Genomic DNA, 24,637 nt, shown 5'->3' with positions numbered 1-24,637 from the left:
AGCTCACTCCCTGAAGGTAAAAACTGAAACTTGCCAAGCTGGGGTGCTGCTCAGTGGGAGAGCACTTGACTAGCATATGTGAGGCCCTGGGTTCAATCCCCAGCACTGAAAAAACAAAAACAAAAATATCACAAGAAATTGAAGCATGGAGTAAGATTCACATCCAAGTCTCTCTTGAAGCCTGTGGGGAGACAACTGTCCTAATTTGCTTGCTGAACAATTAAGAACTTTCCCTCACAGAATTTGGAGGTTGTGACAGTCAGCTTTGCATAGTTGTGACAAAATACCTGAAATGAGCAAAGCATTGCATTCTTCCTGTTTGCAAAACCAGCATTACATGACACCAAGGTCTGCTGCCAGAAGGAACTCAAATCCACTTGAAACACTGCTGCAACTGCCTCTGAGTGCTTGGATGGCTGAACACAGGGAAAAGGGGTCCCAGGGAAATAATTCCTTAAGTGGCCCTGAGCAGGCAGGATACTCTTAGTGGGCCACTTTGGGCTTTCTTCTCAAAGCAATGTCTTTGAAATGAGTTAACACTTGAGCCTTTCATGGATGGGTTCTTGCTAATTCCTGAGCTGCTCTCCTATTGTACCAATGCAAAGTACTTGACTTCTTTTTAATGGTTCTGTTCTTTATTTCTTTTCTCCCTTCCTTCCTTCCTTCCTTCCTTCCTTTCTTTCATAGCCATACCCTGGTTGTCCACAACTTTTAAAGTGTCCCTTACTGGCAAGTTTTTCAAATCTTTCTGTCTGTTTCTTGATCCCAATTTTCACAGTAAACCTGGCTAAAATCTGCCAGCAATATCTGCTACCTCCTGAATGCTGTGCTGCCTTCAAATTTCTTCCACCAGGTTAATTAGTCTTTCACCTTTAAGTTCAACCTCACTTAAAAGTCTCAGCATGTGAAAAAAGTATAGACAAGTTCTTTGCCAGAATGTAATATGAATGGCCTCTAGGCCAATTCCCACTACTCCTCATTCGCATCTGGGACCTCATGAGCACAGTCTTTACTTTCCACATTCCTATAACATTTTGATTTTCTGAGATAACATCAGAATTGTCCAGTGTGCTCTACTGGACAATTCTAAGCATTTTATAATCTGTTTCTTCAAATCTTTTCAAACTCCTTCTGTCAACAGTTCAAGGCTTTTGAACCACGTGGTCAAGTATAGTTAATACATAGTTATAGAAATGACCCCACTTATTGATACAAATTTTCTGTGTTAAGTCAATTTTCTGTAGCTGTGGCAGAGTATTTGACATAAATCAATTTGTAAGGAGGAAAGAACTCTTTGGGCTCAGAGTTTCTGAGGTTTCCAAAAGCCATGGTTGACTGGCTCCATGGCTTTTGGACTGTAGTGAGACACATCATCACAGCAGTGGGCAAATGGGTAGAAAAAACAGGCTCACCTCATGGAAACCTGGAAGAGAGAGAGAAGTAGAAAGAGGGCCCCAACATACCCTTTGCAGGCAAGCACCCACCAACCTCTTTCCTTCAACTAGGCCCCGCCTCTACAAGGTTTCTCCCTAGGGACCAGTCTTTTTATCACATGAGCTTTGAGGAACACCTAAGATCCAAACCACAAAAAAAAGCTGTATATTGAATATAGTTGTACAGCACAATTTTGAAAGAACTGAAGACATAGTTGAGCAGCCTGTGGGTAAAATCATATTTGATTTGTAAATATTCTGTAGCACTGCTGAATAAACCTGTGATCTTCATTTAAGGAAAAGTCTTTGCACTGGAAGGAATTCATTTAGGATAGAAGCATCTCACTTATGTGTAAAAACAGAGTTGTTTAAGAATTAGATTTTCGTAAATTGTATTTGAAATAAGAATGTTTTCTTTTGAATGGGATGTTGCACTACATTGCTCTACAAAGTCACCCACATGTCCTCATGAAATATAGACACTTCTAAATTTTTTGAATCCCATTTCAGACTTTACAGGTTTTATGAAAGCTTATCCTTCAGAGTTTAGTCCTTCTGAATCTAGGAATTCTAGAAATTGAGTTGAAACGACCCAAACTAGAAAAGTGCTCTGTTTTAAATGATGTCAATGCTTATAAAAAAAAAAAAAATAGAACAATGGTGAGGACAACCAAAGAAAATCCAAGAGGGAAAGAAAGAAATTATTTGATTGAGACATCAGCTTCCCAGAAAATATATTCTGTCCTCTTCTGTAGTTTCATACAAAACAACAAGATTCTTCTTTAAGAAAGCTATAAGGGGTTCAGGGTGTAGGTCAGTGGTAGAGCAGCACTTGCCTAATGTGTTCAAAGCCCTGGATTCAATCCCAGCACTTAAAATAAAGGCACTCACATTGGCTTTTAGTACTCCTATAATCCCAGCTACTTGGGAAGCTGAGGCTGAAAGAGGAGTTAGAATGCAGTCTGAGCAACATAGCAAAACCCTGTCTCAAAAAAATTAAGTGTAACTATAGATAGACCAAGGTAAATAAAATAGTGATCAATTATTCAATAACATCAAAGTGAATCAGGCATGTATGAGGAGCTGGCTTCTCTTTTCTAAGCAATCTACATTACAACAGTTTGCAACAAGGAGTCTCAACCCTGGCTGCACATTAGGATCACTTGGGGACCTTTTGAATTTCTGGGATGCCTGAACTCATTCAAGAAATAAGAACTCCAGAGGAGTGGGGCCTGGACTCCTTCAGGAGTGTAGTCACAGTTCTCCCATGGGATTCTAAAGTGCAATCAGGGCCTGGAACCTGAAAAATCAAGCTTAAAGAGGTTACTGCTACTCTGGGGAAATACTTTTTTTTTTTTTTTTTTTTTTTTTAAAGGGCTGTAGACCACCTAAGCTGAAGTTCCTCCATCTTCTCCTCTTCTCAGGAATCTGCACTTTGAACAAGCTCTTTGGGTAATCCTTCTCTGCAAGGAACCTACCTTAGGACATTAAATATTGAGGTGTTACTGAAAAAGATAGTGTGATATCACATGACTTTTTCAAATGAACTAACTGCCTAGCTGGTTATGAAAATTGTTATGTGATGAGTGACATGTTAACCCTTGACCTCCATGGTCTTCTATAGTGAGTGGTTCCCCCTCTCTCTGTGGCCATCCATTTCTCCAGATATTTCCAGATCCTCTTGTCTGTGAGAACTTACCTACACTATATCCGTTTCTGCCACAGAACAACTCATCTGATGAATTAATTTAGACTAGAGAATGCTGCCTTGTTCTCCCTTGTAACTAAATCTTAGCAGCTGCCTTCAACAACTGAACTCAAAACCAGAAGTGAATACAAGGATACAGGGCAGTGTGGGAAAGTGCCACTTCTGACACTCAGGGCATACCATGTGGATGGCTACCCTCTCAGTGACACAGCATGGCCACTCCTCTGACAGATAGTCCCACACCTCTGGGAGTTTCTCAGCTCTTTTGTTTTAACTCCCAACAAAGATATAAATTAACTTAACAACACAATCATCTGCAGAAGATTCAAATGATTGTCAGGTGTTAGGTAAACAGATCGTGTGTAGGGCAATGAAGGTATTTCCTCAAATGCAACTTACAGATGAAGGGACACTCAAGTGGCTTTAAAAGCAATGCAAATTCATCTCAAAGACAAAATGCTCTTTTGTTAAGGGAAAATAAATTCCTTTAGTACATAGCTTCCTCAATGACTTTCATGGAATTACTCAGGGTCCATAAAAGCTCATCATTCACACAGGCTAAATAAATCTAATAATCTAGTTCATTTATTTCAGCATTTAATCTTTGCTTTTCAAAATATCATTTTCCATGAGAACTGGGTCTAATAGACTCCATTTCCCTCCCTGCTCCCTATCCTTATGTTGTATCAACAGAGGATTAGTTAATAAATGCAAATTTGAGATCAGTTTGTTCTGAAAAACCAAATTAAATGCTTTCATTTGGGTGAGATGAGTATGGAGGCGATCTGTGACGCAGAGCTGAAAATAACAGTTACAAAAGACACAGCACAGCCTGAGATTCTTAACTTGCCAGCCCTCTGAAATGTGGATCCCTGGATTATCCTTAACTCCTGATGAGAAATTTACTACAGAGAAGACACGTTTGGAGTTTACCACTCCGTAGAAAAGTGAGATGAGACGGCTACAAAAAATGTGACCAGTAGATATTCCAGTGACATGATGCCATGCCCAGGATGCTGTCATTACTGGTTTGCATTCAGTTGGGTCATGTAAGTTTTGGGCCAAAGATTTCATGTCAGTTCCTTCCTTTCTCACCAAGGTACATTTTTATTCATGAGGGAGAACAGATAATTGAGAACTGAGGAATCTTTGATAACTTGACACTTTTTAGTAAAGATAACAAGAACAGAACAGAGGTACGGCCACACAGGTCCTGACTGTTTCTAACAGTATTCTGTCTCCAACTGTGGCATCAATAGGAATTTTGTTCCTTCATAACATAAGACATAATCCTTATCCTAATCCCTTGGAGCCTGATGTGGTGTGTGTGTGTGTCTCTGTGTGTGTGTGTGTCTGTGTGCATGCGCGTGTGTGTGTATTAGATTTCAGAAAGGTAATAAGATGTATCTGCTGCATATTTTGTAATATTTCCAGCCTGATGTAGTTAGCCACCTTATAATAAAATATGATATTTTTGCAGTAAAACATGAATATTCATATACCAGTGGAATAAATAAATACTTTAAATAGTCTCAAGTCTATTTACATTGGGCTTTTCTGCCAAATGAGTTGTGCCTAACCAAAGAAACCAAAAATTTGCTTTTAAGAGATTTTTAAATTTGGAATGGCAAACAAAAAATTATGGATTTATATCTGTGTATTTGTCCAAACTATTAAAGAATCTATTTATATTTTTGATTCTTATTAATATTATTGGGAAATTTGTCTCACATATTACTGACCTAAACATACATTTTTTTTCAAGTTTACAAATGTTATCTCTAATCGTCCTCATCCATTTGCTCACCATATGCCTGATGACTTGGTGATTTTATTATTTCTTGTTATGATATGCATTTTTTCCCCTTGCATATACTAGGCAAGCACTCTACCACTGAGCTACATCCCCAGCCCTTTGATAAACCTTTTGAGATGCAGTTTCCTGTTTTAGAATATTTTTCTTGGTATTGCACCTGGCATGTAGTGCTTGCACCAATCAGCAAGCTTTCTTTGACTGTAAGAGGAACAGATTCTCACTTAAGCAGAAGAGTATGTACTGGGAGCAACTGATTCTCACTTAAGCAGAAGAGTATGTACTGGGAGCATACAGAATTCAAAGAACACTTGAAGAATCATGCTAGAAAGTAACAGCAAAAAGGAAAACTTCTAAATTGTGGTGAGAGATACTTTACCAGGATTTCTCACTCCCACCTTTCAAAATTCTGAGTGGCTCTGCTCAATATCAGCCCAAGATGAGTCTGAAGGGTTGAGTGTGGCTCCTGTGCCCACCAACTTAGCTAGGAGACACCATGACGTGCTAGTGGGGCCTTCCAACAGTCCTGAGCTAAAGGTGAAGGGAGCCGTTCCTTTATAGCAAATTGGGTTACTACTAGAAGAATGCACAAGGATTCCAACAGCAAAACAAATCTAACAGAAACTCTTTGGCTTTACAAAATATTTTCAGAGAATTATTTTTATTATTGTCTTTTTAGGGATAGGCAAGGTCTTATTTTTTTTATGCAGTTTTCAGACAAAATTTGCTTCATCCCATGTTCAGATTAGTTATACCCATTTAGACCTTTCTCGACACTTCATTATCTTTCTTGAGCACAGTGGCTACAGATATTCACTATTAGATTCTGTTTTGTTATAATTAATAAATTGTTTTCAAAGTGATCTTTTAACAAGGAGCATCTCCTACCAAGGCAGCACTGACAGAGGGAAGTGTAATGGTAGAAACCACGTCATCAATGGTTGAAAAGCAAATACTTCACTTGAAATCTACATAGAAAAAAATAAGCATATATCACATGGATCAAGAACTAAGGAAATGAAGAAGGCAAATGAATATGGTCTTTCCTCCCTCATTTACTGCTTGAAAAATTAAAAAAAAATTATCACCATCCTTAAGATTGCATTAAGCGGTTTTTCAAATTGCAGGCAATTTTTACAGGCAGGCCCTGATAGGTGCACATAATCTCAGTTTGAATGGTTGGTGAGACCCATTTCTTACCTGATACTCATACTCTGTGAAAGGCAATAGTTCAGAATCCATAAATGCATTTGAGCTTCCATTGTAGATTAGGACTGTATTGGCTTTTCCAGGCTGAGTTGCTATTTGTCTTCTGTACAATTCATAGTATAAAACTTTTCCATTTGGCTGGAGTGGACCTGTCCACAGAAGGGAAACAGTGGGCTGAAATCCTCTTGGGACAATCTGTACCTCTGCATGTGGAGGAGGCTGCATCAGAGGTGCAACTTCAGGGGTCTGGATAGATGTCCAGTCACTCGATGCACATCCCAGGGTAGTACAAGCTTGAATTCGTACTTCGTACCTTCGGGACACAACATAGTATTATAGATGACCATCTTCACAAATCTTTAAAAGACCAAGTGTTTTCATAAAAAAGACAAGCTTACATTTATTTTTAAGTATAACTAACTCTTTTAAAGAACAACAAAACGTCCTAGTTTCATGGAAAGGTTTGAACATTTTAAATCCTTTCGGTTTTCCAAACTAAAGGAAAGATCCTCATCTGTTCGGCTGGTGTGGACACAATTCTTCTCCTAAAGAGGGCTGTATGAAATAAGTAAACTATGAAGGTTCTTTCCAGCATGAAAATTCTGGTTCTTTGCAAAATTACTTAACATAGCAATGAATAATGCAGCTTGGGGAGTAGGGACCCATTTCAGCAGCGGGGGACCCTTCCTACTGCAGCCAGGACTGAGTGATTCCCTGGGGATGTTTCCAGGTCATGAAGGAACATCATGGCATTAAGGTCTCAGTGGTAATAAATCCCTTCACCTGATACCTGACATCTTAAAACAGTCCCTCTTACACCACACAAAGACCTTTTGGGGCCAAAGTTAACCCAGCCACACACTAGATTATCCATCATGGAGACACCTTATCACCATCCAGTTAAACTCAACTAATCAATTATGTTTTGCCTCATAGCTGGTCTAGGCCACTTGGAAGGGTCTATTTACATAACAGGGACTTTTGCCTTCCAAGGAAAGGGACTTTGGTTAGTGTTCAGTGCCTGTGGCTGCAGAGAAGCACTTTTTCTCTGTTCCCCTGCCCCATTGATTTTATGACACCCCTAATTATCTCTCAACACTCAGCTACCTTTCTTTTTTTTGATTCTGCCTTGTCTTCTTCTATTTTCTACCTTCCCTCTTTGCTCCTCTAATCACTGACTTCTGTCTTCTTGCTTTTTTGTTTCACATTTTTGCCTTTAAAATAATACTTCATGCTTCCTTTGTGACTTCTTTCCTTCCCCATCACCTCTTCCCCTCTCTCTTCTCTCTTACCCACCCCCACTGTGATGGAGTGATCAGTTTATTGGTGAATAAATCCATAGCTGTGTATGGCAGACATGACTTCTAAGCAATTCTATGAGGTCAATTTTGATGCTGCACATAGGGATTATTCACTTTCTTCTTTAACTGTGGTAGTTTTTGAATCCCGAGTCAGTTTCTTTCTGGTATTAGGGCATTGTAAGGCTACTTCCTATTGACCAGTTGAGGGTATGTAAAGGTGGACACACTAATTTGCAATATCTAGTAAATATTAATGTGCTTTAAAAACCACAACTCCCCCCAAATCTGCAAGAACCTCCACTTTGTATAACAAATGATATTCTGTTTTATGTCATTGATTTTATAGCCTGGAGTGGGCAAAGAAGAGACCTCTTTTGTGTCCTTACACGTCACTGCTAAGTTTATCAGATTAATCAATATTTTTTTTCTTTTTCTAGCCTGGATAAAAAAAGTGTCCCTTTCACATCTGGAAAACCATTTTCTTCTCTAAAAGTCTTTTTGAATGATAGTTTTAAAGAGGGAGCAAGTTATGATTTTTGAAACTTGCGTGTATGATCAGGTGAAGAGGAAGCTGATATAAAATGTCCATCTCTGCATCTAACATGGGCCTTTTTAATGTTCAGAGCAGGATAAAAGCCAATTCACACAGTATGTGGATTAGGCATGGAGGATACCTGAGAAGTTTTAATTACTGTTTAATATTTAATACGACCCTAAATAATTGTCATGAGTAGATGCAGAAGACCATGAATGTCTCATTTAAATAGAACTATATATCAGAGATAATTATAGGGGATATCTGGTCTACACATCAGATTACAATTAAGCTGTATTTTCCCTATGGTGGATGAAAATCAACACCCAGTCTTTAATTTTTTTAAGTGGTTCTGTTCATTTTACTAAATTTTAAGCGTAAAATGCCTTTTATTACTCTTCTCTCTGAGGATGTGAGTTACTTAAAATGTGATAGGGAAAAATGCCAAGCAATTATTTAAGCTCTGGGAAGAAGGCTGGTGGCAAGCTTCCTTTGTGTAGGGAGCAACATCCCTCTTGCTTGTCACGGAGCCCAAACAGATCTGTCAGGAAAACATGAGCTAGCAATGTGGTACTGCTGGCTGAGAAGTCATGAGAGTAAGATGGAGGGGGTCCTAAAAGGAGCAGAGAAATAGGCCTAAGAGCCTCATTATCCCTGGAAGAAGTGGTGGATTAGGTAAGAAGGGCTGTCCTCAAAACACATTTTGGTTCTGTGCAAGTCTGGCTGGTAATAGCTATCATTGGCTGGTACTTTTTTGTACTTTAATACCTCATTCTATTTGCAGTCTGGGTCAGGTAATCCCACTGGGGCTCTAAGAACTGCCCCAGGTCTGGCATATTTTCAGGAGAGACTCAATTTAGGGAACTGGCCCCATCTCTGCATAACTTGTTCTAGACAGGATGATGAGTTATGGACATTTCTGAAAAAAATGATGCTTAACCTTGCCTACAAGAATTCTGCTTTCTAGAGGTTATGAAAGCAGGCTTTGGTTGGGTTGAGGACATGCACTGTCTGCTATAGATGGTTAAATGGACAGGAGTTGGGGACATCTTGCTTTTAGTGTCTCCATTAGAACTGACCAAGGGTTTACACCATAGAGAGGACAGTGAATTGCTCTCAGAGCACCCAGCTTGGCTACCTACCTGTGAAATGGCTTTAGATGCTTTACTATGAATGACTGTGTACTGGAAGAACTGTGAGTTGTGTTTATGTGTATAATTTTCGTTTCTCTTTCAAACATCTCACGGATAAAGAGGGTATAATTGATTATATTGCCATTTGTCCTCACTGGAGGGTCCCAATTCACTAAGATCTCCTGAGGGCCCTTGGCATGGAGTTTTGGAGGTTCCATGTCTGAGGGTGCAGAGGGACTGGTTCGATCTTTGACAAGTGGACTCAAAATACCCCCTTGGCTGTTGTTGGCAGTCACTGTATAGCCATATTCCACACCTGGGGTGAGGGTAAAGTCATGATAGCGAGTTTCCAGGCCAGTGTACACAATGGTTCCATCTCTCCTAAGTTCATAACTTCTGATCTGGCCATTTGGATTTCTTGGGGGTTTCCAGGTGATTTCTATTGATTCTGAGCCCGTGACTTGCAATGTTGGAGGATCCATGTTCTCTGGTGGGGCCTCCATTGTCCAGGCAGATGTTGACACACTAGCTGTGCATCCTCTACTTGTGCAGGCTATAAGGGAGAAATTGTACTGAGTATAAGGCTGAAGATGGGAAACCAGTAGGGACAAGCTCTGTCCTGCCAGGTACTCCTTACCATCATATTTAAGCAAATATTTAGTGATCTTTCCATTTTGAATTGATGGTGGTGACCAAGATGCATTTATTTGACTGGCACTGATGACCCAAAGAACTGGAGGGCTGACTCCTGATGGAGCAGCTTCGGGAGTGGTGATGTTGGTGGGTTTGCTGGTGGAGCAGCCTCCACTTGTGCAGGCTTGGACTGTGTAAGTGTAGGTGGAAAAAGGGAGCAGCTCATCATCAGTATAACTGAAAGTCACAGCATCAAAGCTGAAAGGATAGAACATTCCATTCCTTTGAAGCCTGTAGGATTGAATGATACCATTAGACTGTTCTGGTGGGATCCAGGAAATCAGCAGTTTGGGGGGATTCATAGATACATAGGATATCTCCGGTGGAAAGAGACCTTCTGGAGGTGCTTGCAATGTCCTTACCACAGTCCAAGAGCTACAGGTATGTCCCACTGAATTCCAAGAGCAGATTTTATATTCACACTGCATCCATGGCTGCAAACCTGTGTCATTATACATAAATGTGTTCTTTTCAGAGTTATATTCTGTGAGAACAATTTTCTCATTGGCCTGGATTGTGTGATTTCCCCAAGCCTTTCCCTCGAAGCATCTGCGAATCACTTCATAGCGAATTATCTTTCCATTTGGGTTAACAGGCTCAGACCAGCGGAGCTCTACACTGGTAGGTTCCACAGACTGGACTGTAGGAGTCAACTGAGAGTCCGGAGGGGCTTCCTCTGTCCAGAGAGACTGGGGTGCTGTGTGGGCACAGCCTGCCTTGGTGCAGGCCTCCAGGGTCAGAGTGTAGACAGTGAAGGGATCCAGGCGTCGGAAGAGAAACTGACGACTCAAACCTGTGTACTCCAGAACACCATCACTGAAGATGTTGTATTTCTGGAGGAAGAAGAGAGAGAAGGAAAGATAATAATTTGTAGTATGTCATTTCTGGGTGTAGCTATTTAGCCCCTTTTAAGCCTTTATCCACCCTATTCCTCATCCTGATGACCCTCATCTAGTAGAAACATTCTGATATTAATTTTGGAAATGTGATCTTTTAATGTATGGTCCACAGAAAGAGAAAAAAGTTTTTTTTTTTTAAAAAAAAGGTTGTGTAATAGTAAGCATTTATCTAAACCTAAGGCTATTGAATCTTATTCTTTACCTAATAGTTATCATGAGGTTTTATCTATTTTTATTTTTTAAAAGTAGGGAAGAATATTCAAATCTCCTATTTTATAGACACTACGTGTTTCTAATCTCATCCCATGGCATTTTTTCGGAAGTGAAATTGTAGTGCTTAAACATTGGTTATTACAAGATGCCAGTATTAAAACATGTATGTGTGTGTATATGACATATGTATTACACATATGTATAAATATACATATAGATATATAATACACACACATGCATATATTACTTTGATGACAAGGAGATGGAAAAATCTACCTTGTTTTCTCTTGCAGGCTATGAAAATACTGATGGCTCCTTAGGGGGCAAATTTCTATTGCTCTGGGGAAAAACATCTAAATGCTCATTACACAAATGCAGAGCAAGTTTTCATCTCTGCATTTTTCATTATTTATTTATTGGAAAGGTGGAAAGTAACAATGTGAATGTAGATGCCTGTGAGTAGAGGTTTGCCACTCCTTTCCTGCTTCAACACACCTGAGAGATAGGACACACTCCTTAGATGATGCCCTATGGTGCCGATTCTCAAGATGAGACAAGATACATCAGAATCTCCTAGAAGGCACATCTAGTTTGGTACTTTCTGAAGAAGCTTAGCTTAGGCTGGAATATTAATATCCTTAAATGCTATTTAAGATTAAACAGTGTCAACTTTTGGAAATTTATTTATGTTGGACTATCAGATTTTGGTGTGATTTTCTTGTTGGAGGCTCCCAGGGTATAGAGGATGGCATATTTTTTTTTTTTTTGGAGAGCACTTAAATTCCACCATCAACTTACAAGCACCTAAGGTTCCCTGGACCCCCTTGTGAACCTTGCTAGTCACCTAATAGTCTCTAGTAAATATTAAATTCAGCTCTCCCTCTATACCCAAGCCCCTGAATAAGTGTGGAGACAAAAATACAAATGCACTGTTATGGTTTGGTGAGCCAAAGGTTGATGTGTTAAATGCTTGTGGTGTTATTGGGAAGTGGCAGAAAACTTAGGTGGTATGGCCTTATGAGAGGTCCTAATATCTTTAGGGGTGTACTTTTGAAAGGGAATAGTTGCACCCCAGTTTCTTCCTTTTATTTAACTTTCTGGTTCATGATGAAAGAAATTTGGCCCTGCCATGCTCTCCCACCCGTCTTGATGTGTCACCTTTGCCAGAGGCTCAAGGACAAGGGCCCATGGACCTGATCTTGAACCTCACGAAATATGAGTCAAAATAACCCCTTTATCTGTATAAGTTAATTGCCTCATGTATTTCTTAGTAGTGACAGAGAGCTTACTAATACCCATGCTGACTGGCCTCACTTTAAATTTCTTACCATAAATTTTCAATAGGCGATTGCCAAATTGTAATCCTATTTCATCCCCCTACGGTTGCCTCTCATTTCTCAAAGTTGTTATTTTATGTCTTCTTCTTTCCCCACTAACTGCCAATACCCTTTTCCCTCCCCCACAGTTGGCAGCTGACATGACCACATATTTTAGTGAGAAAGCAGAAGCAGTTAGAGAGGATGTTCTCATGTCATATGATTAGTACCACCCTATCCCTGTGAATCTGGGCTCATCCTACAGATGGTCCCTGACTTACGATAGTTCAACTTGTGATATTTGACTTTATGTTGGTGAGAAAGGGTACCCATATGGCCATTTTTCTTTTTTGCTTTCAATGTGGTGTTCAGTAAGTCACACAGATACTCTATGATGAAATAAATAGGCTTTGCATGAGATGATTTTGCTCAACTGTAGGCTAATGTTAGTGTTAGGAGCACATTTGACATGGGTTGGGCTCAGCTATGTAGGTTATGTGAAGTAAACACATTTTCAATTTAACTTGTGTTTTCAAAAAATGATGGGTTTATCTGGATGCAACCTCATCATAAGTTGAGGGGTTTCTGTATTGACCTTTGCTCCTTTGAGCCTGGGTGAAGTACCTGTGTCCTTAAAAAGGCCACCCAAGCTCTGTATCTGGCTCCTTCTCTTTCCTATCAACTTCACTCTTATGATTGTTCTCGTTATCTCCTGTACCACCAATGAGTCTCTTGCTTTGGTTATTCCCATTAGTGTTTAAATGTACTCTAGTATCTCACTATTTTGAAATAAGATTTCTCAACACCACAGCTCTCTAGCTACAGTTCCATTACTAAACTTCTTTACTTTTATGAGGGGTGTAGGTGCTGGGATTGAACGCAGGGCCTCATGCGTGCTAGGCAAGTGCTCTACTGCTGAGCCACGCCCCAGCCTAAACTTCTCTCATGAGTTGCTGTCCTCATTTCCTTCCTTGTCATTTTCTCCTTAAGGAACCCCACTCAGGTTTCTCATTCCATTGCTTGATCTTCTTGTCAAATCACTGTGATTTCTTAATTTCCAAATGCAGGGTTGCTGCTGCACTCCAATACTTGACCTCTCAGCAGCATTTGGCATATTTTTTCTTCGCTTTTGGGATGCCCCATTCACCTATTTTTCTTTCTACCCCCACCTTATCTTTTCAGTATTCTTTGCTAGCTTCTCTTCCTCCCCTTGACCTCCAAATTTTGTCTGCCTTAGGGCTTGATCTAGGGATCTCATGTGGCTAGTTACATTCTCTCCATAGTTAATCTCTTCCAGCACTGTGGTGTTATAGACCATCTACCTACTACTAATGGATTCCGAATAGTCATCCCAGTGAAGAGCTCTCCTGGGAGTTTCAGACCTGTCCCTCTAACTCCTACCTATCCCTTCAAAGCTATTATTCATCTTCCAACTTTCCATTCCTGGTAAATGGCTCAAGGCCCAAACTTGGAGTGCTCTTTTTTCCTTTGTGCTTAATGTTTGGTCCACTAACCCATTTCTAAATTTGTCTCCCATCCAGTCACATTTCTTGACTTTACAATGCTCACTGTAATTCTGGCTACCAGCAGTTCTCTCCCTGAATTCTCCCATAGATTCTAAACTCCGTTAGTCCCTTTCTAGTCCATTTTCCACACAGTGGCCAGAGTGATTTTCAGAAACATAAATTTGATTTTGCTGTTCCTTTGCTTAAAGTCTTCAGTAATTTTTCATTGCACTTGGAATGGATTCCCACTTCCTTGCCACAGCCCACAAGGTGATGTGACTTGCCTCTGACCAACCCCTCCAGCCTCTTCTAGTGTCATCTTTCTCTCCTCCTTTCTTTCTTTTCCTTGAAAACACCAAGTTCATTCCTGCCTCCAGGCTTTGCATTTGCTGTTCACTTTGTCTGGAACATTTTGCCCCCATATCTTCACATGACTGATTCTGTCTTGTCATTCAGGGCTCAGCTCAAATGTCAACTCAATTCAAATGATTATCCATTCCAAAATAGCCTGAGCAGGCATAATTACATTATTCTATTTAATTTTCTTTAGAGCATCCATTGCTTTCTGAAATTCCCTTGTTTGTTTATTTACCAGCTTACTGTTTGCCTTTCTGTCCCCCACCCCCATCCCCCCATTCATATACTCCCACATGCTTATTCCAACACACGTAAGTACTGTGACAGCCAAGACCTTTTCTGTCTTGTTCACTCTTGAATAAGTACATGGCACTTAGTAGAGGCTCAATAAATATTTGGTGAAATGTAAATGAAAGTAAGAGGAGTCAATATGCCAAGTGTCAATCATGCTAGGGAGAAGCGGGCCCTGGAATGGGAAATAAACACTGATAAGGAGGAGTTCTCATGGGGGCCTTAGGGCCATGATTCAGAATTTACGGTTGGGGGAAGTCTGGTGTCTGTCACATGTCAGCAGGCTGGTGGAAGCAACTTGCTTCTGTTAGTTATAGCAGGACTGGAGCTAGGCAGAGAGGAAGGCAACTGAGAAGACCATGAAGACAGACCTGGACCTGTGAACTCCAGTTTCAGTTCTGTGATTGCTGCATGTAATTTCCTGCCATTATTTCTCCATAGTGTTTTTGAGGAAACATTATTACAAGTTGCAGCTGAGTCTTAATTGTTCTAGGTAGAAACAGCATGGGAATTTCTGCCACCTTGAAGAGCGGGAGAGGAGAGGGCCCTGGTTATAGTAACTGTGGGTTAAGGATTCCACAATCTGCAGAAGGTAGTGGAGGGAGGTCTGGGGGTGAAGGACCAGAGGAGGCTAGAGGTAGAGGCAGGAGTATGGGCTGACAGGTGAGTTGCCAACAAGCTAGGGGAAGAACATCAGACAGGGAGATGAGGCATGGCTTTCATGTGGGTGAGGGTTCAGAGCATCAAAGTGCAGACATTAAAGGAAATGCAACCTCCTTTGTATGCAAGGATTGGAAAGTCTGGAATACACATGTGACATGGATAAGACTGTTTCTAAGGGTCCCTACAGAAACTGGGGAGAAAGCAGACATCTGTGGCTTGCTCAGTGAGCTCTGTTCAAAGTGAAAATTAGGCAAGGCTTGGGAAAACAACTATGGAGGATAGATAGTTCAGATGACAGTAAGAGCAATCAATTTCAGATGTGGTATGATTTCCTGGCTTTGAATCCCAATTTGATCATTTACAATGTGGGTTTGAGGAGTTATTGGTCTTTGTACGCCTCATGGTTTTGTGGTCCTACCTAGTAGGGTTGATATGAGAATTAAATGAGATAATGTATGGACAGTATTTAGCACAGTGTTGTGTTCATAGGAAGCAAGACTCACACATATAAGCTAGTTTTCTCTGATCTATGATTAAGTGCCCTGGGGAGCCATCAAGGAGAATTAAACAGGCTGTGAAAGGAGTTTTCCCACAGTGGCCTGATTGCACGTCAGGGCTCATCTATTTATCTGGAGAACACTAAACATGATTTTATATGCAGGGTGGACATTACCTTAATCATTCCATTGGTTCTCTTAGGCTCTGACCACTGCAGTAGCAAGGCCCGGCCATTCTCTTTCTGTTCCACTGTAAAGTTGCTCAGTTCACTTGGGGACGATTCTAAGGTTTGTATCAGTGTCCAGGGGCTTGAAACTTCTCCTGCATGGTTTACAGCCACCACACCAATGTGATATGTGGTGAATGGTTCCAACCCAAACAGGTGTGCTTGATGGCTTGTTCCCTGCAAGAAAGTTGAAAGGTCAGTTTTCTTTCAGGAACTGACAATAATGGCTGGAAGCTCATTCTCTGAACCCCCTATCCTACCCGCCCCCCCAAAGCAGATCAGCAACAGGGACACAAATACCATAGCAGAGATTGGAACTATCACTAAGAAAATTATGTGAGTTTTTTTTCTTGTCTTTGTTGAACACCCTGAATATATTAACTAATGTTATTTGATTTCAGATGCCCAGAAATTGCAGCTCAGAGAGGATCCTTCCCTTTTCAGATTTTGTATCCCGCCCCCCCGCCCCCTTGCCCCCGCCAAACTATGTTGCCTGAGGTCAGTGCTATATCCCTTTGCAATGAAAATTATCGAGCCCAAGTAGACTGGGATAATTGCCCACCAGGTTAATTTTGAGCATTTGGAGATTTAGTCAGAACAATCAAAATTCTCTAATCCCCAATGCTATTTGTTCATACACGAGACTCTTGCCTTCTCCCTCATCTCCCTCTCTCATTCTCTTGGTATGCATTTATATCTCACAAATTCCATAAAACTAACATACATAAAAAAACAATAACAAGTCCATTGAACTATAAATGTAACAACACCCTTAGAGAGGCCTGCTGTTAATATGAATGTGAAAATATTCTCATTTTTTAAAAGCACCATAACTAAAACCATGAAACATACCCAAAGAAGTTGTTACCTAGGCTTTGAGAATTAGTTTTTTTTGTTGATTTAAAGGACAAGAAAAAAGGGATAGCAGCATTAGGGTTATGGTTATGTTTTCTTTTCCCTGCTTGGAGAGAAACATTTAACATATTTTGCATAAATGAGAGCTAAGAATCTTTATGTTTTGAAAGGCCCTGGGGTCCTCTTTCCACATCTGGACTGGATGGATATGTCTCTTTAAGGTAGGAATTATGTCTGCAAGTGGGGTAGTAATGTGTGAATAGGTAAACACACACACACACACACACACATGTTAACATTGTCTGTTGTGTACCATACCCACTGGATGAGAATTATCATGAGCAGGAAAAAAATTGAAAGGGTTTTAACCCAGAGGTGCCCTACCATTGAATCACGTTCCCAGCTATTTTTATGTTTTATTTTGAGACAGGGTCTCACTAAAGTTGCTTAGGGTCTCGCTAAGTTGCTGAGGCTACCCTCCAACTTCCTATCCTCCTGTCTTAGCCTCCAGAGTCATGGAGATTATAGGCAGGTACCATGGCACCTGGCTGATAAGCAGATTGTGACTGAATTAGTAGGATATTTGAACTTAATAATATGTAATGTTGGCTTTGGTTTACTAAATGTTTGTGATAGTCTTCAGTGTCTCCTTTACTTGATGTGTAAGGGAGGAGGAACATGAGGTGGGGAAGAGGATATTATTTCTGGGAGCAGGTACCCAAGAACATCAGGCATAGTTATATGTAAGGAAATTCTTAAGTTAAAGATATCCAAATTTCAGATAAAATCTAGAAGGAGGTGACAAAATTAAACTGAGTCATTTTCCAGATGAAATGATTATATAAAATCCAAAACACTGTAGAAATATTTTTTTTGATACTGTTCTCCTGAATTCTGGGTTATAGGTTTCAACCGTGTTAACATTTCTTAATATTAAACACAGGCAGAGAAAATACAATTTCCTTTACGTATCAAAAACTTGGAAAGTCAATTTTCCTATTTCAATAAGTCCCATTATGATATTACACGCTAACCTCTTGAAATCTTTTAATATTTAAACATTTACTAAGCGACCAGACTCTGAAACAAATTTTACAGAAATACTAATTTCTCTTTTTTAAAATATTAAAAGTTAGATCATTAATATTTAAAAACTTATTTCTCCACAACATTGGATTGGTCTTTTAGATAAATATAGCACAGAACTCGAATGACCATAATGAATATTAAATCTGAAGATGCTACAAGTTCTGATTACAAACATTCTTTTCTGATAAATGATTCCTTTTCTGTGGAAATAGGGCAAACATGGGGGAGATTAATAATGCAAAAAAGAATAATTCTTTGTTCAGAATATTCAGTAATAGATGCCAAAAAAAGCATAAGCTCCAAAGCAAACTGTAATCACCTCTAACAGATTATATATAAAAAAGGTAGGCTGTCGGGGGACACTTAGAGATAGCTTTTGTCATAAGAAACATGAAAAGCATGTGGACTATAAAGCAAAAACATATGTATATTGTCAATAGCAGCACCTGCTCGATTGCAGTTTATTTCAGAGCTGAGAATTCCATTCGGCCCCTAGATGGCAATACTATCAAACACTTTTGGTAACATGAGTACTTAATGATTAACAACCGGCATTCAGTCATCCAACACACTCCAGGCAACCATTAAAAAAATAACAAAACTGATTTCATTATAGATTCTTTTAATAAACATTTATGGCTCAGATCCTTGAAAGCAGAACTATTCAAAATGCCCTGGCCTCAAAACCTCCACCATCTAATGTAGAACATGACCTGCACATCTCATGAAGTTCACTCATGTCCAGCACAGAAAATGTTTAGAGAGGTACAGCCTTACAAAGGGTGATTACAACAATCGTGTTGCTTAATCGGGTCTGTATTTACCTTTAAAAAAAGCAGAATTAATCACATATTGGGATGTGAAGGAGAATTTCTGCATCATAAAATTATACCGAGGGCAAGTTCTTATATTACATTAATTGATTATTCCTGAATCACAGAAAGATTAGTAGAGTAAAAGAAACCAGAGGAAGGGAGGAGAGAAGGGAGAAGGGGAAAGACTGGGGAATGATATTTGCCAAATTATATTGTTACATTTTGTGCATGTGTGAATATGTAACAATGAATTCCCCCAGTATATACAACTATAATGTACCAATAAAAATATGGAAAAAATAAAAATAATATTATTTCTGAAGAATTACCAATACACACACACACACACACACACAAACAAACACACACTCTTAAATAGCTGTGCTTTTTGTCAATGATTAGTAATGGCCATATGAAAAAGTTAGGGAATTTAAAAGTGACAAAGCAATCCTTATCGATTTATTCATGCCCATTTTAGGAAGTCATTTGTAGTATTCTCTCCTGAATGGATACCCAACACCAGCGTTTGCTATTTTAGAATTCTACTGAAAAAATCTGAATGCAATTCATTCTGTGAATTGGGTTGTGTCTTGGCGGTTTATTCAGCTACTTATTTTTCTTAAATTCAGAATTTTTCCTTGAGCAGTGTGGATCTTAACTATTTTGGATGCAGTTCTTTCATTAGAGATGTAGCATTCTGTCCCATTGACTAGGAAAAGTCATCATTGAAAAATATTTTCCTGCAGGGCATGATGGCCCACACCTCTGATCCCAGAGTCTTGGGAGGCTGAGGCAGGAGGATTTCAAGTTCAAAGCCAGCCTCAGCAACTTAGCGAGACCCTGTATATAAATAAAAAATAAAAAGGGCTGGGGATGTGGCTCAGTGGTTAAGCACCCCTGGGTTCAGTGCTCTTGATGTTGTTGAGCTGTTTTTTGTTATCTCTGACTTCCAAGCCACGAACTTGTATTTGTTTCCCTTTTGTATCTCTCCACTCCATGTCACCTCCATATCCTATTTACATTTTTAATTTAGAGCATATTTGTTGTTTTTGATAGGCAGCAGATGAAGAGGATAACATAAAAGAAATCAGGAAAAAACATTTTTACTGGAGATAATCCTTTCCCTACGATTTAATATTTCTGATGAGATTTAGTCTCTTTTCTTTCTTACTTTTTGAACCTATATGCATGAGGGTCGGTCGGGATACAAATCAGTTCATCATTTTATGAGGCGTAAAGACAAGACTCTGGAACACTCTGGCAGTTGAGGTTCTGCTGGCAATTTGAACTACATTTTAACCTCTCAACTCTGCTCCTGGGGACACATGAAACTACTTGGAGTCTTCAGCAGTCTGACAATTTTACACCATCTCCTCTGATTATTTTTGACGACTTGAAGTGCCCCAAAGGTGGCCATGGGGTCAATAGGTTTATGTAGGTTGAAAATGATCAAAAATTACCATTGATCTGTAGCTGTCAATAAAAGGCTGCATGGGGATCTCCCTGCACAAATGTTTAAACTGCAGAAAGCTACCTAACTTAGTCATCTTTGAGTCTATTGATCTGATGATCCAGCAGTTTCCAGAGCTTTCCCTCTGGTCTTTGTGGTGCGTTTTTGCTAAACCTACTTACCTTAGCCCTTAAGCATCTTTTTACCCTGCTCCCAGTAATAAACCAAAACAGTGATGCATAGCCCTGCTGTGTTCATCAACAGAGCATTATGTGTGCTTATTACTGGTTGGAAAGGGTTAATCTTCCTGGTCTCCATCAACTGCATTCTAAGCCAGTGGGATTTCTTCTGCCTTTGCCTTTCATTTGCCATTCTCCTTTATCCTGGGCTCCTCATTCTAAAATGGATGAGTTTTGGTTTATAAATCCTGACCATCTTGGTGGTGGTGGTGGTGGTGGTATTTTTTTTTTTTTACCTCCTACTTATCATGAATGCCAAATTCCAGAACATAAGTAATAAGGGACATCAAATTTGCCTCTTTTTTTTTTTTTTTTTTTTGCACAAAGATAGCTTCAGACAATCTAGACTTAAATATATCAACCATTCAGATAGTTTGTCATAAGTTTTATTTTAACTTGACATTATGATAACATAAAGGGATAACTATAGAGAAGAGCCAGAGTTTTTGCTTTTTGTTACAAATAAAATGTGAGAAGCAGCTCTAGGTCTCATTTACTTTATCTACAAACTATGGATCTGGAGGGAATGCATTCTGTCAACTGGCTGACTTTTATATATTATAATGCTTACAAATCAACACAAAATATTTTTCTAAATGTTCGAAAGCCAGATAATTTGAGGTATGGATTCTGTAGGGCCATTTTTCTTTTTCATGTATAAAGTTAATATGTGTGTTCCTCAAAGGTGGATCAACATTTTATTTTCTAGTACCTATTTTGCAAAAATCAATCAGTCTTGATAAGGAAATGATCTCTTTAACTATCCATTAACCAACTATCAAACTTGAATTCTTATCCATGGTTAAGTAAACATGGAAATTCCAAGACTGCAAATGTAAACATTGTTAGAAAATTTTCACTAAGAACACACACACATTTTACCATAGCCTTCTCTGTCTACATATATCTGAGCTGGTGGGACAAGAAGAAAAATGACATTTATCATTGGTAACACACAGACATGCAGATTTACTTCAGAATCAAAGATCAATTTGGAGCACAAGAAGGGAAAACAGAATACCCTTTAGGTTGATGGCCTCTTGTTTCATATGCCTGTAAAATGTGTTATGTGCTAGGTGGCATCACTAAGTGGTAAAGTGGAGCTGCCAAAATGGTCAGTGGAAATATGCATTTCTGGTCAAGAGCCTCATTCAACTCTGTAGACATTTTTGAGCATCTTGCATATCAAAGATGCTGTTGATGGAGACACAAAATGGAAAACACAGGCTCTTGATTCTAAAGAGCTTGTAACCAGATAGAACCAATCAACAATGTACAGAGAAACACAATTCAGAGCATGGTAGCACTATGGGAGCTAGGAAATTACTAAGAGGATAGTAATACTTTGGAAGGAAGGAAGTGAAGATTTGGGGAAAACTTGAGGGATGGCATTTGATTCAGACTAGGAAAAATGTAGGTTTTGAGTAGATAAAATAGGTGAAGGATAGTAGAATGAAACAGACATTATTATTACTGTGTGTATATATGTGAATGCATGACCAATGTGATTCCCCAACCTGTATACTCAGAAAAATGAGAGATTATATCCCATCTGATTCAAATGTATGATATGTCAAGGTCATTGTACTGTCATGTGTAATTAATTAAAACAAATAAACAAATAGGTGAAGGATTGGAGGAAAGAACAGAAGGAAGAAAGTGTAGAAAAAAATTGGGAAAGAGCTGGAAATTTAATATATTTCAGGTGTGGTAGGTATAAGAAAATAGCGGGGATTAAGGCTAGAAAGAGAACCATAGTAGGATTGGAGAGAGCTATAAATGTCACCTTAAATGTTTGTTGGGAAATAATAAGTGGCACTGGAAAAAAAAAAAGGAACTGATTATGTGTAAAGAGCTTCCCAATATAATTTGAAAGAATAATGTTAGAACTTTTAAATTTTGCCTTAATATGGTATAGACCATGGTCAGTGAATGATGAAATAATAAATCCACTAAGAATCAATCAATTAATTAATTAAATTGTTATTCAACCAAAAAGTTAGATTGTTATTTGTATAAAGGAGGGAAAGTATTTTCCTAGGAATAAGATTTTTTAAAAAATTATTTATTATGTTCTATTTCAAAAATTATTTAGAACCAGGTTTTCTTTTGATCTAAAAATAAAGTGGGAATTATGAAAACTGAACTGAAATTACTGCCCTTTGTCCTCACCACTATACCCCTGAGCTGTTTTTTTTTCCTAATAATGGGACATGTTCACATGGAGCCACCCACATGCCTGCCTGGACCCTTGTACAGATCAAACATCTAAAAATGTTATTCATATCACTTATGACTGGGAAACAGAATGAGGTTAGTTCAAAGGAGCACACAGGTCTAACATATTCTTAGCTCTGGATTCTAACTAATATTAGAAAGTAAATTTCAGAGATTACAAGAAAGTATAAGTGAACATCCTCTCTTTGGATGATTGTGACTTATTTGACCATAGCTGATCAGTCAGGTGTCGTTTGTAATAACAATTGTAAATTTCAAACTTAAAATGTTAGGTTTGGCCGGGTGCAGTGGCACATTCCTGAAATCTCAGTGGCTCAGGAGGTTAAGGCAGGAGGATTGCAAGTTCAAAGCCAACCTCAGCAACTTACCAAGGCCCTAAGCAACTCAGTGAGACTCTGTCTCTAAATAAAATATTAAAAAGGGCTGAGGATGTGGCACAGTGGTCAAAGTGCCCTAGTACCAAAAAATAAAAATAAAAAACAAAACCAAAAAAGTTATGTTTGGAGTATTCTTATGTTAGTTTGTGTGCACTTTAGTGTATTTATTTAACAAATACCTATATGCAGAAAAAGGAATGATATGTGAAAAGGGAGGGCAGTACTTTCCCCTCACATCATTCATTTCATAATGGTGGGTCAATGCAAAAAAGAAGGAGCTACTTACATTTCCTTTATAGGCAAATTGACTTTATCAATTTAATCAATAAAGTAACAGCTAGAGCCCTTGCAAAATGAACAATGATGCCTCAGTTATCATAAAAACATTGGTGGGAAAAAGAATGGTTTTGAAATGGCTCATTTTTCAATGGGGAAGAGGAAAAAAAATTAAATTTGTGATAATTAAATTTTAAAGTGGCAAATCAGTTACACTAAATATTAAAAAGCAGTACTTCTGATCTATCAAAATTAAAAATGTGCATAGTCTATGGCCCAGCAATTCTACTCTGATAATCTATTTTGTGAGACTATTAACAAAACTGTAATAAAATGTAAAAAATATCTTCCAGCCATAGTATTTTATTTCTTCAATTTATGATTAAACACGTATTTATTGAGGACTTGCTATGTAATGGGAATCCTCCTAAACTCCGAAGGTACAGCAGAAATCACAGGAGGCAAGGTCACTACCTTATTTAATTTTGTATTATGATGCAGTCAAATGAGCAATATATAAAAAGAAAAAAAAAACAGTAAGAGAAAAAAATAGGAATTAAAAACTGATATAAATTATGAAGAGAGTGAGTTAAGGGATACACTAATTTTAATGTTTGGGCTTAGGTGATGGGAAAGAGTTGAGAGGGGAAGAGATCCTTGAGGAAGTTACCTTAGGCAAGAAAGAAGAAGAAACCAGTCATGTGAAGAATCAGGGGAGAAACTTTTAGGCCAAGGAAGAGCCTGAAGCTCTAAGGTGGGAACAAACTTGGGATCTTGTTGCCAGGAAGGAGCTAGTGTAGCTGAAACCCCAGAGTGAGAAGGAGAATGGATGAGTAGAGGTCACAGTGATGGGCAGGATGGTATGAGTCCTGTAGGCCAAGATAAAGCCTTAGAGTCTGATTCCAGGTTCAATGAAAAATTATTGGAGGCCTTTAAGCAAGGGAGTGACTTCATTCCACTTAGGCTTTAAAGAGATCCCTCGGGTTGCTCTGTGAAGAATGTATATTGGCAATTGTATAAATGTGTTCCGGCTGTCAAAGCAAAATGCCTCAGACTGAGTGATTTAAAACGCAGAAGATTATTTTCTCACAGTTCTGGAGTCTGGAAGTCCAAGATCAGGGTAAGTCAGGGCAGGTTTCTGGTAAGTTCTCACTGCTTGCCTTGTGCCTAGGCAGCTGCCTTCAAATGGCCTCATCTCTGTGTATATACAGAGAGGAAGGGAGAGCTCTGGTGTCACTAATCCTCTTCTTATAAGAACACCAATCAGATTGGATCAGGGCCCTACCCCTCTGGCTTTATTTAATCTCTATTATCGCCTTGAAGGTCCTGTCTCTAAACACAGTCACATTGAGGGTTGGGGCTCCGACATATGAATTTATAGGGGGTGGGGTGAGCATAATTCAGTTCACGACAGAGATCAAGAAAGGGAGCAGGAAACATTAACGGGCCATTGCAAAAGTTCAAAAAGCAGTCATATGACCCTTATTCCTATAATCAGTTCCCTT

The 24,637-nt window shown here is 39.0% G+C and overlaps 1 protein-coding gene across 1 annotated transcript in view; it reads right to left on the bottom strand.

Annotated features, from left to right (window-relative positions):
- Window positions 1-24,637, bottom strand: part of Ush2a (usherin) — a 770,052-nt gene that overhangs the window by 41,253 nt on the left and 704,162 nt on the right. Inside the window, exons 61-63 of the mRNA XM_071619727.1 lie at window positions 15,743-15,970; window positions 9,142-10,658; window positions 6,155-6,476 (exon numbers count right to left, since the gene is read on the bottom strand). Coding sequence (XP_071475828.1) covers window positions 6,155-6,476; window positions 9,142-10,658; window positions 15,743-15,970 — 2,067 coding nt within the window. The remainder of the gene's footprint in view (window positions 1-6,154; window positions 6,477-9,141; window positions 10,659-15,742; window positions 15,971-24,637) is intronic.

The sequence above is a fragment of the Marmota flaviventris genome, chromosome 12, assembly GCF_047511675.1.
Source record: "Marmota flaviventris isolate mMarFla1 chromosome 12, mMarFla1.hap1, whole genome shotgun sequence".
In the NCBI taxonomy this organism is placed as follows: Eukaryota; Metazoa; Chordata; class Mammalia; order Rodentia; family Sciuridae; genus Marmota; species Marmota flaviventris.
The sequence above is the reverse complement of the archived record's forward strand: the minus strand, read 5'-3'. Positions and strand labels throughout refer to the sequence as shown.